The 16,002-nt window shown below is 38.2% G+C and overlaps 1 protein-coding gene across 4 annotated transcripts in view; it reads right to left on the minus strand.

Annotated features, from left to right (window-relative positions):
* The window catches only part of RNF145 (ring finger protein 145), a 60,588-nt gene that overhangs the window by 10,846 nt on the left and 33,740 nt on the right, over positions 1 to 16,002 (minus strand). For all 4 annotated transcript variants that reach the window (XM_021710588.1, XM_008054429.2, XM_021710587.1 and 1 more), the window contains exons 5-8: positions 15,181 to 15,416; positions 11,321 to 11,496; positions 6,637 to 6,777; positions 2,716 to 2,898 (exon numbers count right to left, since the gene is read on the minus strand). In XM_021710588.1, the coding sequence (XP_021566263.1) occupies positions 2,716 to 2,898; positions 6,637 to 6,777; positions 11,321 to 11,496; positions 15,181 to 15,416 (736 nt within the window). The remainder of the gene's footprint in view (positions 1 to 2,715; positions 2,899 to 6,636; positions 6,778 to 11,320; positions 11,497 to 15,180; positions 15,417 to 16,002) is intronic.

Raw genomic sequence — 16,002 nt, forward strand, 5'->3', positions numbered from 1 at the left:
CTCCAGCAATCCTTCTGCCTCAGTCTACAAAGTGCAGGAATTAGAGGCATGAGCTACCACGCCCATCTGTATTTGATTTTAAGGGAAGTCAGTACTGAGACTAGTTCAGAATCATGGGAAGACCCACAATTAGATCTGCTGCTTCTTACAGTAGTGGAGCTATATGTTTTTTCTTTTCCAAATTTCCTATATTATTATATGTTTTATTAATATATACTAAATTAATTAGTATAACTAATAATAAAAATACTGCCAGAGATGACAAAGAACCAATTATACTCAAGACAATCTATTTTTCAGATCTATTAAGTGGCTATTTAACTGAGCTCATGCTTGAATTCAACATTTTAACTGCTTCTGCTGAGAAACCTTAAGCCTCAAAAACAAATTTCACATAACTACAATTATGATGATTAAAATGATCTGAAACAGGCCGGGCTCAGTGGCTCAGCCTGTAATCCCAGCACTTTGGGAGGCTGAGGGATGTGGATTGCCTGAGCCCGTGGGATCAAGACCAACCTGGGCAACTTGGCGAGACCTCGTCTCTACAATAAATAAAAAATTAGCTGGGTGTTGTAGTGCACACCTGTAGTTCCAGCTACTTGGAAGGCTGAGGTGGAAGGATTGCCGGAGCCCAGCAGGTTGATGCTGGGGTGGCCGTGAGTGTGCCACAGTACTCCAGCCTGGGCGACAAAGTGAGACTCCAACTCAAAAATAAATAAATAAATAAATAAAATAAAATAAAATAAAATTATCTGAAACAAGCCAGGCATGGTGGCTCATACCTGTTAATCCCAGTACTTTGGGAGGCTGAGGCGAGAGGATTGTCTGAGCCCTGGGTTCGAGATCAGCCTGGGCAACTTGGCGAGACCCAGTCTCTACAATAAATCAAAAAATTAGCTGGGCATAATGACGCACATCTTTAATTCCAGCTACTTGGAAGGCTAAGGCAGAAGGATCGCCCAAGTCCAGGAGTTTAAGGCTGCAGTGACCATGAATGTGCCACTGCACTCCAGCCTAGGCGACAATGAGACTCTGACTCACAGAAAAAAAACCCTGAAACATATCTAAAAGGTTTGAGCTTATTTCAATGAATTTTTTTTAGGTGTCCTACCATTTTTGAAAATTTTATATAGAGTGTTTGGCAGTGTGGGTTATGGGGATGCAAAGATAAATGTGATGAACTATAATTAAAATGCTAATTTGGAATGGTTTAAAAATCTGCTATCACAATTCTGCCTCCTCAGAGACTGCCTGCTCCCAAAGAAGAAATAAATTTGGATGTATTTCTATAATCAATCATCAGAGTGAGCATAGAACACTGGAAAAGAATAGTGACACTGGATTTTAAGAAACTCCTTAGGTGCCTGAATGGAACATAATTGTATACCTAACCCTTAACTGTACCCCATATCATAATAAAAAATATTAAAAAAAAAAAAAAAGAAATTCCTTGTATAAATTACAATAAGCCAAAATTATATCTTTAAAGAAATAAATATGGCAGGCATGGTGGCTCACAACTGTAATCCCAGCATTTTGGGAGCCAAGACAGGAGGAGTTCAAGACCAGCCTAGGCAACACAGCAAGACCTTTTCTCTATAAAAACTGAAAAAATTAGCCGGGCATGGTATCATGTGCCTGTAGTCTCAGATACTCAGGAGGCTGAGGTGGAAGGATCACATGAGCCCAGGAGGTCAAGACTACAGTGAACTGTGTCAGCCTGGGTGACAGAGTGAGACCTTGACTCAAAAAAACAAAAACAAATAAAGAACTAAGTAATACTTTAGCTTTTCTTCAAAAATTAAGAACATTTCTGGATGAGTATCCCAATTACCAAGATGTGATCATTTCACATTGTATAGAGAGATCGAAATATCACATGTATACCAAAAATATGTACAACTACTAGATATCAATAAAATGTTTGCGTATGTATATACATAGCTTTTAAAATCTCTGCAATAAAAGATGTATATGACTCCAGCTATTACTTTCATTGGTTCCATTAGGTGTTAAGTCACATGCAACTGTCTAAAACACCATCAAATGAGGCTGTTATTCCATAAATGTCTGTCTTTATGATTACCAGAGAGCCCTTATTTTTCTCTCCTTCATTTGCATGTCACTTAATGCTTTCTCTCTTTTAACTAACATTACACAGAATAAAATCACATATTATTATATTTACTGGACTAAATCTTATGCCCTGTGTTCTTAACTTTAAAACAAGACAAATATAAAAACTATTACATTTCTCTAGAGAAGAACAAAGTTGATTTATAATGACATGGCTTTCAATGTGACTTGTAACTATAGAAATCCTGAGAGAAAAAAAACAGAAATTTTTTTTGGTCTCTAAATACTCTCTAAGTCTTTTTTTTTTTTTTTTTGAGACGAAGTCTTTGTTGCCCAGGCTGGAGTGCAGTGGCACACTCACAACCACTGCAGCCTTGACCCACTGGGATCAGGGAATCCTGCCTCAGTCTTCCAAACACCACCACACCAAGCTAGTTTGTTTATTACTGTCGAGACAAGGGCTCACCAAATTGCCCTGGCTGGTCTCAAACCTCTGGACTCAGGTAATACTCTCGCCTTCACCTCCCAAAGTGCTGGAATTACAAGTGCAAGTAAGTATTCTCTAAGTCTTTAGACAACAAATTCATGTAAAGAATATTACATGAATTAAATTTAAGAATATTAAGGGATTCTTACTTGTCTCTAGAGGCTCCCAGTGCCAAAACAATGGGGTCTGCAATCTCTAACATGGACTGGAGGATAGATGCCACGACGATGAAAAGGATGATACTGAGCAGGAATGCCCGGTGAACCACCTGGAGTTCTATCAGCCCAGTCTGAACTGCCAGGATTAACAGTGTCACTCCTTCTGTCATGCCGCTAAAAAAAGCACATTTTCAGAAAAAGTAAAATGAATAGTCTAAATTCTCATTTAATCCAAAGAGAAAATAATCCAAAGGCTTAGACTGTTTGTTACATATTTTTAAATCTATTCTACTTAATTGAGACTGAAAACCAGAAGAGTATATATTAGCATTAATAACATACAGTCATATATAACTACATGTGCAGGAGCATAGGGTAAAAATAGTAACTTCTAAGACAAATAAAAGTTTCCTAACCATACTTTGTTAATGAGCCAGAAACTTCTATTCTTAATTAACCACTAAATTATACCTATTTTACATCACGAGCCATAGTTACAAAAGAAAATCATAGGTGAATGTCTTCATAACTTTGGAAAGGAAATAATCTCTTTAAGCAGACCATGAGACCCAAAAGACATAATGGAAGAAAAATATAAATTCAAAATTTTTTTGAAATTTAATTTTTATTTAAAAAACACACCATAAACAAAGTCGTACAACCTTTGACCCTACTGGCTTGACTTATAAAGAACTCTCACGGATGAGAAAAGAGCAAAGGATAGGCACAGTTTCAAAAACAGCAGACTGGCAAATATTTCAAAGTCTGATGACATCATGCACTGATAAGGAATATGAGAAAATGAGCACACTCACGTGGAGATGTACAAAGATAGAACCTTTCTGAAGAAAAATTTACTAATACACGTAAAATGTATATGCCTTTTAACTCAATAAGCCCACTGGTAATAACTTACGCCCTGTGGTTGTACTAAAACAATGAAGATATATTTATAAAAGAAAACAAAGGCAACCGCCTCAGGTCCCCTCCCACTGTAGGAGCTTTTCTGTTCTATTAATAAATTTTGCTTTCTCACTTAAAAAAAAAGAAAAAGATAAAAAGAAAACACAACAAATAGTGCAACATGTTATGTGACACCACGGGGATGCCATCAGCAAAATCTAGTCTGAGAAACTCTATAGGGCAAACCGCCTGGTGTCTTCAACAAATAAAATGCAACGGCAAAAATACAGACAGTAGGGACCTAAATACTAAGAGACCAAAGAGACACTGATCAGTTGCAGTATGGACCTTATTTGGATCTTGAGTTGAGCAAACTAAATGCTCAAAAAAGTTTAGATAATTGGGGAAATTCAAGATAAGGTGTGGTGGCTCACACCTATAATTCCAGCATTTTGGGAGGCAGAGGTGAGAGGAATGCCTGAGCCCAGGGGTTTGAGACCAGTCTGGGCAACTTGGTGAGATCCTGTCTCCACAATAAATCAAAAAATTAGCCAGGTGTGGTGGTGCACACCTGTAGTTCCAACTACCTGAAAGACTAAGGCAGAAGGATTGCCTGAGCCCAGCAGGTCAAGGCTGTGGTGGCCATGGGCATGCCACTGCACTGCACTCTAGCCTGGGTGACAGAGTGAGACTCCAACTAAAAAAAAAAAAAAAAAAAAAATATATATATATATATATATATATATATATATAAAATTGGAGAAGAACACCCAGGGAATATTTCAATACCAAAAAATTCTTTTACTCGGAATGGCTCATTCTATTGTAGCTATGTTTTTTCAAAAGATTCACAGACTGAAATATTTATGGGTAAAAAGATAGTTCATCTTGAGATTTTCTCCAAACAACTGCAGTCAGGGGATTATGGAATTGGGGAAAGGGTGAGTAGAGCTGACTGGGGCATGTTTGACATGAGACTGGCCACACTGTTGGAGATGGGTGATGAGTATTTGGAGATTAATGTTACTATTCTCTCCGCTTTGTTGGTTTGAAATTTTCCAAATTAAAGGTTTTTAAAAAGAGACATGAGGCCAGATACGGTGGCTCAAGCCTGTAATCCTAGCACTCTGGGAGGCCGAGGTGAGAGGATTGCCTGAGCTCAGGGGTTTGAGACCAGCTTGGGCAACTTGGTGAGACCTCGTCTCTACAATAAATAAATAAAAAATTAGCCAGGCATGGTAGCACATGTCTCCAGTACCAGGTACTTGGAAGGTTAAAGCAGAAAGACAACCAGAGCCGAGTAAATCAATGCTGTGGTGGCCATGAGTATGACACTGCACTCCAGCCTGGGCGACAGAGTGAGACTACAACTCAAAAAAAAAAAAAGAGAGACATGTACAAAGATACAGCAGTGTTATCTTCTAATAGCAAAACAACAAACCAATAAGAGATATAGTCATAGTATGGAACACTATGCTTTCACCAGAAAGAATGGAATGTATCTGTCATATGTTGACATTTTTTAAAAGCCTCTCTAAAACATGCTAAATGAAAAAACAAGGCACAGAACCACGAGTACAGTATGTGAAAATAAATCCTCAAAATAATATACATGTACTTTTCCCTATAAGAAATCTTTAAATAACCACCTAGAGGTGTTACCTCTGGGGAAAGAAAATGAGAAGCGGGGGAACTGTCACTTTTTATTTTGTACCTTTTGAATTGTATAAATTGTGTGAACTTATACATAAACTATTTTTTTCTTGCTCCTCCTCCTTCCTATCCTCTTTCTTTTTTCCATTTTAAAGGTGTTAGCGGGAGTAAGCAGGAAGATTATGAACCATAAAGATTTAAGAAGAGGTTAACATAAATGAAAGATTTTAAGATGTTATATAAGCTTATATAAATGAAACCACTACTAAAGATAATATAGATCATGAGAAGTTCTAGAAATAGATTTCCCAATACCTAATCTTAATAACTTAATAACAACTAAGTTAACCATTTTGCATTCTTATTAATTTGTTCTTGAGTTCTTCAGTAAGTATTCAAAGTATGTTCAAACACACAAAAACAATCTTTAAGAAAGTATCAGAAATCACAGGGGTTCCCAACCCCAGGGCCACAGACTGTACAGGTCCACGGCCTGTCAGGAACCGGACCACACAGCAGGAGGTGAATGGCAGAGCGAGCTCAGATCAGCAGCAGCATTAGATTCTCAGTTGCACCAACCCTACTGTGAACTGCACATGCAAAGGGGATCTAGGTAGGATGCACACTCTTTATGAGAATCTAATGCCTGATAACCCACACCCCAATGTCGGTGGAAAAACTGTCTTCCACAAAACTGGTCCCTGATGCCAAAAAGGCTGGGAACTGCTGAAACATTGTACAGAAATTGGATTTTTTTTTTTTTTTTTTGAGTTGGGGTCTCACTCAGTTGTCCAGGCTGGAGTGCAGTAGCACACTCACGGCCACCAGAGCATCAGCATGCTGAGCTCCAGCAATCCTTCCACCTCAGTCTTCCAAGTAGCCAAAATTACAGGCATGCGATACCATGCCCGGCTAATTTTTGAATTTATTGTAGAGACAAGGTCTCACCAAGTTGCCCTAGCTGTTCTCAAACCCGTGGGCTCAAGCAATCCCCTTACCTCGGCCTCCCAAGGTACTGGGATTACAGGCTTGAGCCACTGCACCCAGCCTAGAAATTGGATTCTAACAGGGCTACATTTAAACTTCAAATCGGAAAAAAGCAAGTTTTCAAAAATCTCTTAAATCTAGGAAAGTGTCCAATATTCATTACAATGTACAAACAATAAAAATACAACTTTTTTACATGGGAATTTTATTATTTTTTTCATAGTACTTTAATTCTAATGTTGCAACCATTCAATAAAAACCCCTCCAAATTCTATTTTCTCTAAAATTAATCAAGTAACAAACTTCATCACTACTTCTTCAAGTTATCTACAGGAATTGTTTCTAGCCATATTCAAGGAAGGAACTTACCGATTCATGGCAGGATCATTCATGAAAGCTCGATAACCCTGCAAGTAAAACTTGCAGAGTGTCAGAACACCCAAGGCAACAAAAGAAACGGTGAAGACCAAACCCAAAAGAGAGTAGGGAGTGCTGCAGCATTCAGCAATACTGAAAAAAAGGGAGGAAATTAACAGACATAAATTTCCATATGGAATGAAAACATTTTAAGCCTTTAAATAACCAACAAGCTTGATTTGATCCTCATTAATTAAAACCCTCAACTAAAATTTTAGGTGAAATTACCAAATGACTCCATTAATAATTTAAATTGTCTTATTATTCAAACCTATATTTCTATCTCTTTGGCAATACCCAGTATAAAACACCATATCTGAAACAAGATCTTTATTTTTCCTCATTACCTATCATCTCCTTCAAATGTAGCAAAATTCAAAATGCTTAAATTTTATTCAGCCGGGCTCGGTGGCTCAGCCTGTAATCCTATGCTTTGGGAGGCTGAGTTGAGTGGATTGCCTGAGCCCACGGGTTCGAGACCCGCCTGGGCAACTTGGCAAGACCTCATCTCTACAATAAATTTTAAAAAAGCAGCTGGGTGTGGTAGCATGTGCCTGTAATTCCGGCTACTCAGAAGGCTGAGGTGGAAGGATCGCCGGAGCCCAGCAGGTCGAGGCTGCAGCGGCCAGGAGCGGCCACTACACCCCAGTCTGGGCGACAGAGTGAGACTCCAACTCAAAAATAAATAAATAAATAAATAAATCTTATTCAAATCTTAAGAAACATAACTAGCATGATAAGTATTCAAAGGAAGCTTGTATAGTTGCCCATTGTTCTTCCTGAAAAATGTTAGCTGTTCAAATTGTTCAGACTGTGTTATATTATACTGTGGTTACTTGTTGCAACTTATTGGACCAAACTTTCATGCAGCAGGGCCTTTGTTGACCTAGAAGTCCCCTCCCCACGAGTCCTCCCACTACAACAGTATCTCACAAGCTACTGGTATTTTAAATTTCCATTTAATTTAGGTTTAAATAAACATATTTTAAAGGGCTTCAAAAACATGCCCAAGAATTCAGCCCAAGATCATTTAAAAATAATTTTAGTATCAGCAATTAACATAAAAGTTTGCTATGATACCACTTATATGGCTAACTGGAAGACATTACACTACAGCATGAAAATATTTCCACTGAACATATCAGACATTAACTTATATGTATTTTATTTATTTATTTTATTTATTTATTTTTTTTGAGTTGGAATCTCACTCTGTCGCCCAGACTGGAGTGCAATAACCGCTCCCAGCCACCGCAGCCTCGAACTGCTGGGCTCCAGTGATGCTTCCGCCTCAGCCTTCCGAGTAGCCGGAATTACAGGCATGTGCTACCACGCTAGGCTGATTTTTTTATTTATTGTAGAGATGAGGTCTCGCCAAGTTGCCCAGGCGGGTCTCAAACCCACGGGCTCAGGCAATCCACTCACCTCAGCCTCCCAAGACGCGGGATTACAGGCTGAGCCACCGAGCCCGGCTTTTATGTGTATTTTACAAACATATGAACTATTATGTACTAATGAGTTGGATTAAGCATTTACACAGTATCTGTATCTTAAGTTTTAGAATTTCAGGGAAGAATTTCATTTATAAAGATGAGGAATTCACTCAGGAAAATCAATGTTTGTCCTTTACTATGTAGTTCTAAGTTTCTATGTTGTTATCGTCCCTACACAATTGCTTCTAAGTTGGTTTGTATGTGAAAGCATCCAATTTTATGTGAACCAATGTACATTATGATGAGAAAAAAATGTCTGGTTTTCTGTTAGGAACCAAAATATCCACCAATTACAGTTGCTGACAGCTAAAACAAAAAAATAATTTTACAACATTTCTACAAATATAATTTCTTAAATGTTTGACTTTTTTCTCACAGAAATCATCACATAATCCAATGTTTAAACAAACCATCTACAATTTTAAAATATGAATGATGGCTGAATATAATCTTACAATTTTACTTCATTCTCATTGAAAAAGGCTGAAAGTTTAAACAAAGGTTCATTCTATTTCTCTATTCTTTTCTTCACATTTAGAGAAAATTTTTATACCCAAACAGTATGATTTAACTACATATTCAAGAAAAGCACATTCTTTTTCTCTGACTTTAGAAAAGAATGTGGTGCTATTTTTCAAGCGAGTATACTAAAGAACATAAAAGTTTTCAACCTGGCTATGGGGAAGTGAAACAGTTTAGGAAATTTAGAAACTTTTCTTCCCTTCTCTCTTCAATAAGCGACATTTTTATTGATCTTAGTTTCTATTTCCTGGCTGCAAAAAAACTCTTCTTTTTTGGTTTTCCGCTTGTGTGCTTTTTTGTTGGTTGGTTTAATTAGGGTATTCTGCTAAACTCCCAATACTTTTTTCCAAGAAAGTTGTTTCTTGACAAGAAAACACGTAAGTAAGCCGGGCTCGGTGGCTCAGCCTGTAATCTCACGCCTTGGGAGCCTGAGGTGAGTGGACTGCCTGAGCCCACAGGTTCGAGACCTGCCTGGGCAACTTGGCGAGACCTCATCTCTACAATAAATCAAAAAAATTAGCTGGGTGTGGTAGCACGCGGCTGTAGTTCCAGCTACTTGGAAGGCTGAGGCAGAAGGATCGCCAGAGCCCAGCAGGTCGAGGCTGCGATGGCCGGGAGCGGCCACTGCACTCCAGCCTGGGTGACAGAGTGAGACTCCAACACACACACACACAAAAGAAAACACATAAGTATAACTTGACACACAAAAGTATCAAGGACAGAGATCTACTTAAAGAGATAGAAAATAAACAAAAGAACCAATAACGGAACTTCTCAATTAAAAACCAAATTAAAACATTCTCATCTTGAGAAAGATCAATATCTCTTGGCTATGTAAAGAATAGAGAGGAAAATTATTTTGACAAGATAGCTAAACTTCATTAAAAGTCCCAGTATTATTTTCTTACTTTGTAAATAAGTCTAAATTCATTCACGACTTAGTGACTTGTTAAGCCTGTTACACTATGCTATACCTCATTTGACTGTGGCTTTATAACAAATAACAATCTGGCTTAAAGCATAACCAATTCCAGTCCTACACTGAGGTGATTATCTGCTAACCACAGAATTGTATCTCTCCCCTTCTCTTTAAATTCAGTCACTTTTTAGATCATTTTAAAAGTCTGCATAAAATCTCCATAAAATTTACATAAAAGCAAATAGCACTCACTTGTTTACTATTAAATTTATTATTAAAGTGTATTGGCTTTGATACCAAATTACTGCGTGTCTATAATAGAAGCTACTTGCAATTAAAAGTTTCATTTTCAGAAAGTACAAAATCTAACTCAGTACCAGTAAGTTTACTTGTTAAAACAGGTACTGCCCCAGTATATTTTTTTATCACTGTTTAGATTTGTGTTAATATTTTCTATCTTACTAAAATGCTCTTTATGAACAGTAAGTTTGTTTTAAACTTCTCATTCCCACACCACTTAGTACACAGTCTCCATCATTCTGGGTGGCTGACAAACAATGGCTCTACTAACTAGAAATCAAAGCTGTTATCTGCCTTTCAGGAGGACAGGCTTTTGTCCTTTCCTTTTAAAGTGACAATAACCGCCTGGGCAACTTGGCAAGACCTCATCTTTACAATCGATTTTTTTTTAAAAATTAGCTGGGTGTGGTAGCGTGCGCCTGTAGTTCCAACTACTTGGAAGGCTGAGGCGGAAGGATCACCAGAACCCAGCAGGTCGAGGCTGCAATGGCCAGGAGCGGCCACTGCACTCCGGTCTGGGCGACAGAGTGAGACTCCAACTCAAAAAAAAAAAACAAAGAATAAAGTGACAATGAGCCAGAGAATCAAGATATGTACCGTGTGCTAGATTCTAAAAGTGTGAGATTCAAACTCAGAGTGCAAGAAATTACAAAAGTGGGTCTAGCATAAGCTCACAATATAGACACTGAAGTGGGAAAAAGACGCGAGTGACATGACTTTTTTAAAAAACCCAAACCACCTAAATCTTAAAAATTGAGTCTTAGAATCGTAGGGAGTTAAGCAGTGAAGTACTACCCATTTAACCAAGTATCTGACTTTCAACTTCAACACAAAAGCAAAACGTTAAAAATAAGAACACACAGTGGAATTGTCTAGATGAGCCACAGGCTTGGACTGCAGAGGGGCTTGGGTGCCAGCTCCGCTTTATCAGAGTCACCTGGAACAAATCACTCTTGGCACAGTTTCCTCAGCTATCAAATGATAACGACAACAAAGGCATCTAGATCTCAGTGTTGCTGCAAAGGTTAAATGTGAGGGACAGTATTTAGCAGTATAGTACATATTAAATTCTCAATAAATCTTTTTGGTAACATATCTTTCTCTTACTGACCCAACGACTTAACATGAAATTGAAAGAGTGCTCCCCCACAGTTTGCTATGTACTTTTCCACAAGGCATTTGCTGCACTTTGGAACAGAGTATAGCCAAATACACTACCATTATTATTATATTAATACACCTCCTATCTTGCCAGACCTAGCTATCCACCAAATGAAAATCCTATCTTACTTAAATATGAAGTCATGTAATGTGATAAATACAAGTAATTTGCAAAATGTACTATTCCTGGACCAAAGCTTTCTCTGTCTAAGGTTATATATAGTATCACATTATTAATTACCTTGTCAGAAAAAGGAAAAGCAGCCTCTCACGTGATGCAGGCTGATCTCGAGTACTGAAATAGGAGTAAATCTGAAGAGCAAATAAGACGAGCCAGAAAACCATGAACAGAACAGGGACTACCAGTTGATTCCATAGGGACATTCCCAAGGCTAGAAGACCATATACCTCCACTACCTAAATAAGAAAATATGGTTAAAAAGCATTTAGTATCACCGCCAGTTAGCATTTTTAAATACTTAAGAGTTTAATCTGAAGTAGAATGAAAAAATAAACGCCTTCCTTTTACTGCAAAATTCTTTCAGCTACATTCCTTTAAATTATACATAGCAAATAGCATGTTTTTAAAAATTTACTGATTATACACTATTATTAACACTTGACACATGCTCATCTGGCAACAGTAAACTGCCCTAATAGTTCAGGGATAAGGTCAAAATGAAGTCGTATTCAGAACAAAACTTGAGCAGACTTGGTAAACACGCATGTCTAACCTAAATAATCAGGACTAGCATGAATTATAAAAATACTGCTTAAGCCAAGCATGGTGGCTCACGCCTGCAATCCCAGTACTTTGGGAGACCGGGGCGAGAGGACTGCCTGAGCCCAGGAGTTCAAGATCAGCCAGGGCAATATGGCAAGATCTTATCTCTACAATAAAAAAAAAAAAAAATTAGCCAGGCGTGGTGGCATGTGCTTGTAGTCCCAGCTACTTGGAATGCTGAGGCGAAAGGATCACCTGAGCCAAGCAGGTCGAGGCTACGGTAGCCGAGATCGTGCCACTGTACTCCAGCCTGAGCAACAAAGACTCCAACTCAAAAATAAAAAAATAAATATATTGCTTGAGAGTCTAAGAAAAACAAATGAAAAACTAAGAATTTCTTAGGGTCTCTTTGGGAATATAATAGATGAAAAATAGTTCACTGGAAGACAGAGTATTTAATCACTGGAGAAGTTTATTGTAGAGCAAAAGATAGTTAGCAAGTGTTTTCCCCTAAGACAGATAAATTCCCCTTGCTCCTACTGTGTATTTATCAAACAACACTTCTCAATTTATTTAATTTGACAAATGATGCATTAACAACAGGAGAAGGGTACATGTACACATACACACACACACACACACACACACACACACACACAAAGCTTACTAATCTACAATTCAATAATTTAGTTTCCCAGTTTATAAAAACAATTCTTATAAAATTGACTAGCAAGAATTAACTCCCAGAATCTCACTCAGTCTAATAGCATAGATGTCACCAAGTTTCTAGAGTTACTAAACCAGGGACCAAACCCTGGTAACACAGCAGAGTTCTGTCAGGCAGTCTACAAAACCCTGACCCATCAGCAGACAAGTCTTGCTAGAATGGCTCAATACGACACCACAATGTTTTAGTAAGAGTACTGACTTGCAGATTACCCTAAATTAAAAATTTTTCATCAGTAACCAAATGCTTTCTCAACAATCTAGTCTATTAATATCTTTTTCCAGTTAGAAAATATTAAAAGAAAAAGGAAATTGTTCAATAAGCAGCAGTTTTTTGTTTGTTTGTTTTTTGAGTTGGAGTATCTCTGTTGCCTAGGTTACAGAACAGTGGCACACTCAAGACCACTGAAGACTCAACCTGCTGGGTTCAGGTGATCCTTCTACTGCAGCCTTCCAAGTAGCTGGAACTACAGGCGCGTGCTACCACACCTGGCTTATTTTTTGATTTGTTGTAGAGACGAGGTCTCACCAAGTTGTTTGGGCTGGTCTCGAACCCATGAGCTCAGGCAATCCTCTCACCTCGGTCTCTCAAAGTGCTGGGATTACAGGCTTGAGCCACTGCACCCGGCCTGCAAAATTATTATTAGAGCCATATAGATAATTAAGAGGCAAACAGTATTTTTCCTCCTTTTCATTTAAAAAAAAAAAAAAGACCATTAAAAAAACCTAATCGTTTCTATTTCTTGCTTACCCAATTCTTTCCAAGTGACAAATTTCATAACCTATAATTTATTTTCCACTACAACACAAGTGATGCGTAAGTTTTATGGTAACCAGTAAAGTAAAACGTGGCACTGAAAAACGGAGGGTGTATCTCTGTGGTCATTAAATAAGTACCTAGTGAATAACAACTATTTATTACAAACTAAGGTAGCTCCACGGGACAGAATTCAAAGACAAAATATCTATCGTAAATTTGTCATTCTTACCCTGAATACAACTACAACGCTTCCTTGCTCCCTACTTAAAGTATGAAAATAATCTCCTATTCTCTGGAAGATCTACTTCTGGAAAAACCATTCAAGTTAATCACTGTGTAAGAGGAAGAAGGTAGAATTAGGCTAAGACCAAGAGCATAGGGAAATTATTGTGGAAGATCTGCTTCTTGGGGCCACAAAAGAATACCTCACTCGGTAGTATCAGTTTGGTCAATCTGAGAGCTTCCTGTACCTTAAGGTCACATACACACAGTCAAGAGGTAGAAAATATTGATTGTTTTATCCCTCTTTATACCAATGTCAGGTTTAAGATTTGCCTTATAAGCCAGGTGTGGTGGTTCAGGCCTGTAATCCCAGCACTTTGAGAGGCCAAGGAGAGAGAATTGCCTGAGTCTGAAGGTTTGAGACCAGCCTGGGAAAACTGGCAAGATCTCATCTCTACAATAAATCAAAAAATTAGCTAGGGGTGGTGGTGTGCACCAGTGGTTCCAGCTACTTGGAAGGCTGAGGCAGAAGAATCACGTGAGGCCAGCAGGTAGAGGCTGCAGTGGCCGTGAGCATGCCACTGCACTCCAGCCTGGGTGACAGAATAATACTTTGACCCCCCCCAAAAAAAAGACTTGCTTTATACAATGCAATTTATTGATTACATCAAATGGAAACATTTATCTCCCAAATGTCTATTGTTTGTATCTGGGAGTAATCTGCCTTAGAGCAAAGGCTGAAAAGAATATAGGAGAAACTGTATTCCAAAAAGCATGTTATGCTGGCAATGTCAATTCAAGTACTAGAACTAAACAAAATCTATCATATTATAACCCAGAACTACTTAGTTTTTGTTTTAATAAATTAGGTAAACAAAGCTGGGCACAGTGATTCATGCCAGTAATCCCAGCACTTTGGGAGGCGGAGGCAAGAGAGAGAGAGAGAGGCCTGAGCTCAGGGTTTCAAGACCAGTCGGAAAAACATAGCGGGACCGTGTCTCTATAAAAAAATAAAAAAATCAGCAGGGCATGGTGGTGTATGCCTGTGGTTCCAGCTACTTGGAAGGCTGAAGGGGAAGGAGCGCCTGAGCACAGCAGGTTGAGACTGTGGTGGCCATGAGCGCACCAGCCTAAGCGACAGTGTGAAACTCTGACTCAAAAAAGAATAATAATAAAATATATATATAAATAATAAATTAGGTAAACAAAAAGAAGAAACTGCAGTCACAGGACTGTATCCAGGAGAAAAGATAGGATTTGACTTCTAGGTATTCAATTCTTTATTATTTTTGTCTTCATTACAATAGTTAACACATACTGAACAGAATCTGCCTGGTACTAAACTCATTTAAATCTCATTGCAATTCTATGAGGAAAGTGTAAGTTATTATTAGCTCAATTTTACAGAAAGTGAAGTAATCATCCCAAGGTTACAGAACTAGTAAATAGCAGCATCAGGGTATAAACCCAGACAGTCTGCTCCAGATAATCATTTCACTTTACTGCCTTCTCATAGAACTTCATCATGAAACATCTCAGATGCCCCTAACTGGGTTGAAAATAGTTGTTAAAAAAGAAGTGTGACATGAAAATAACACTTTAATGTCATTTTAACGTACTTAATATTCATGTAGAATTTTATCTACCTGTGTGAAGTTGTCAGTCTTACCTGAACCAACTCTCTGTATGCAGACTTAGCAAGATTATAAGGTACTAAAAGATTTGACCCAAGAAAATAGAGGACTTCCAATCCAGTAAAAATCATAGCAAATTTGTTGATGATGACAATAGTCTCCAAAGGAACAAGGCAGAGTCGTGCTAGCAGAGGAAGCATGTGAGCTGAAAAGAGCCAGATTTGCTTGGTTTTCATGACACAGGAACATAAAGTACACACCACCAACTGACCTAAAATGGGGAATAAAATGCATTTAATTTTGAGCATTTGGCATCCACAAAATAAAAACAAAAAACACTGTTGATAAGGATCATAACACAGTTTTTGAAGAAAAATCTCTTAGATAACATTTAAAATCAAATTTTAACTTCATCTGACCATAATTACATATTCACATGTTCTGTGAATGGTGACTACTAATTCCTTAGGGCTGATATTTCTTGTGCCAAAATCTCCACTGGTCTTCATCGCGTTTCTGATGGTGTGTATGACACATAGCAAGCCTTAAACAATATCTAGTTTTATGTTATAATATTTCAGTTACTGTCCGGGCACGGAGGCTCAAGCCTATAATCCCAGCACTTTGGGAGGCTGAAGTGAGATGACTACCTGAGCCCACAGGTTCAAGGCCAGTCTGGACAACTTGGTGAGACCTCATCTCTACAATAAATTTGGTGGCATGTGCCTGTAGTTCCAGCTACTTGGAAGGTTGAGGTGGAAGGATTGCCGGAGTCCAGCAGCTCGAAGCTGTGGTGGTTGTGAGCATGTCACTGCACTTCAGCCTGAGTGAGGTGAGACTCTGACTCAAAAAATAAA

This window comes from Carlito syrichta, unplaced genomic scaffold (assembly GCF_000164805.1).
Source record: "Carlito syrichta isolate Samal-C Ts95f unplaced genomic scaffold, Tarsius_syrichta-2.0.1 Scaffold290399, whole genome shotgun sequence".
Taxonomy (NCBI): Eukaryota; Metazoa; Chordata; class Mammalia; order Primates; family Tarsiidae; genus Carlito; species Carlito syrichta.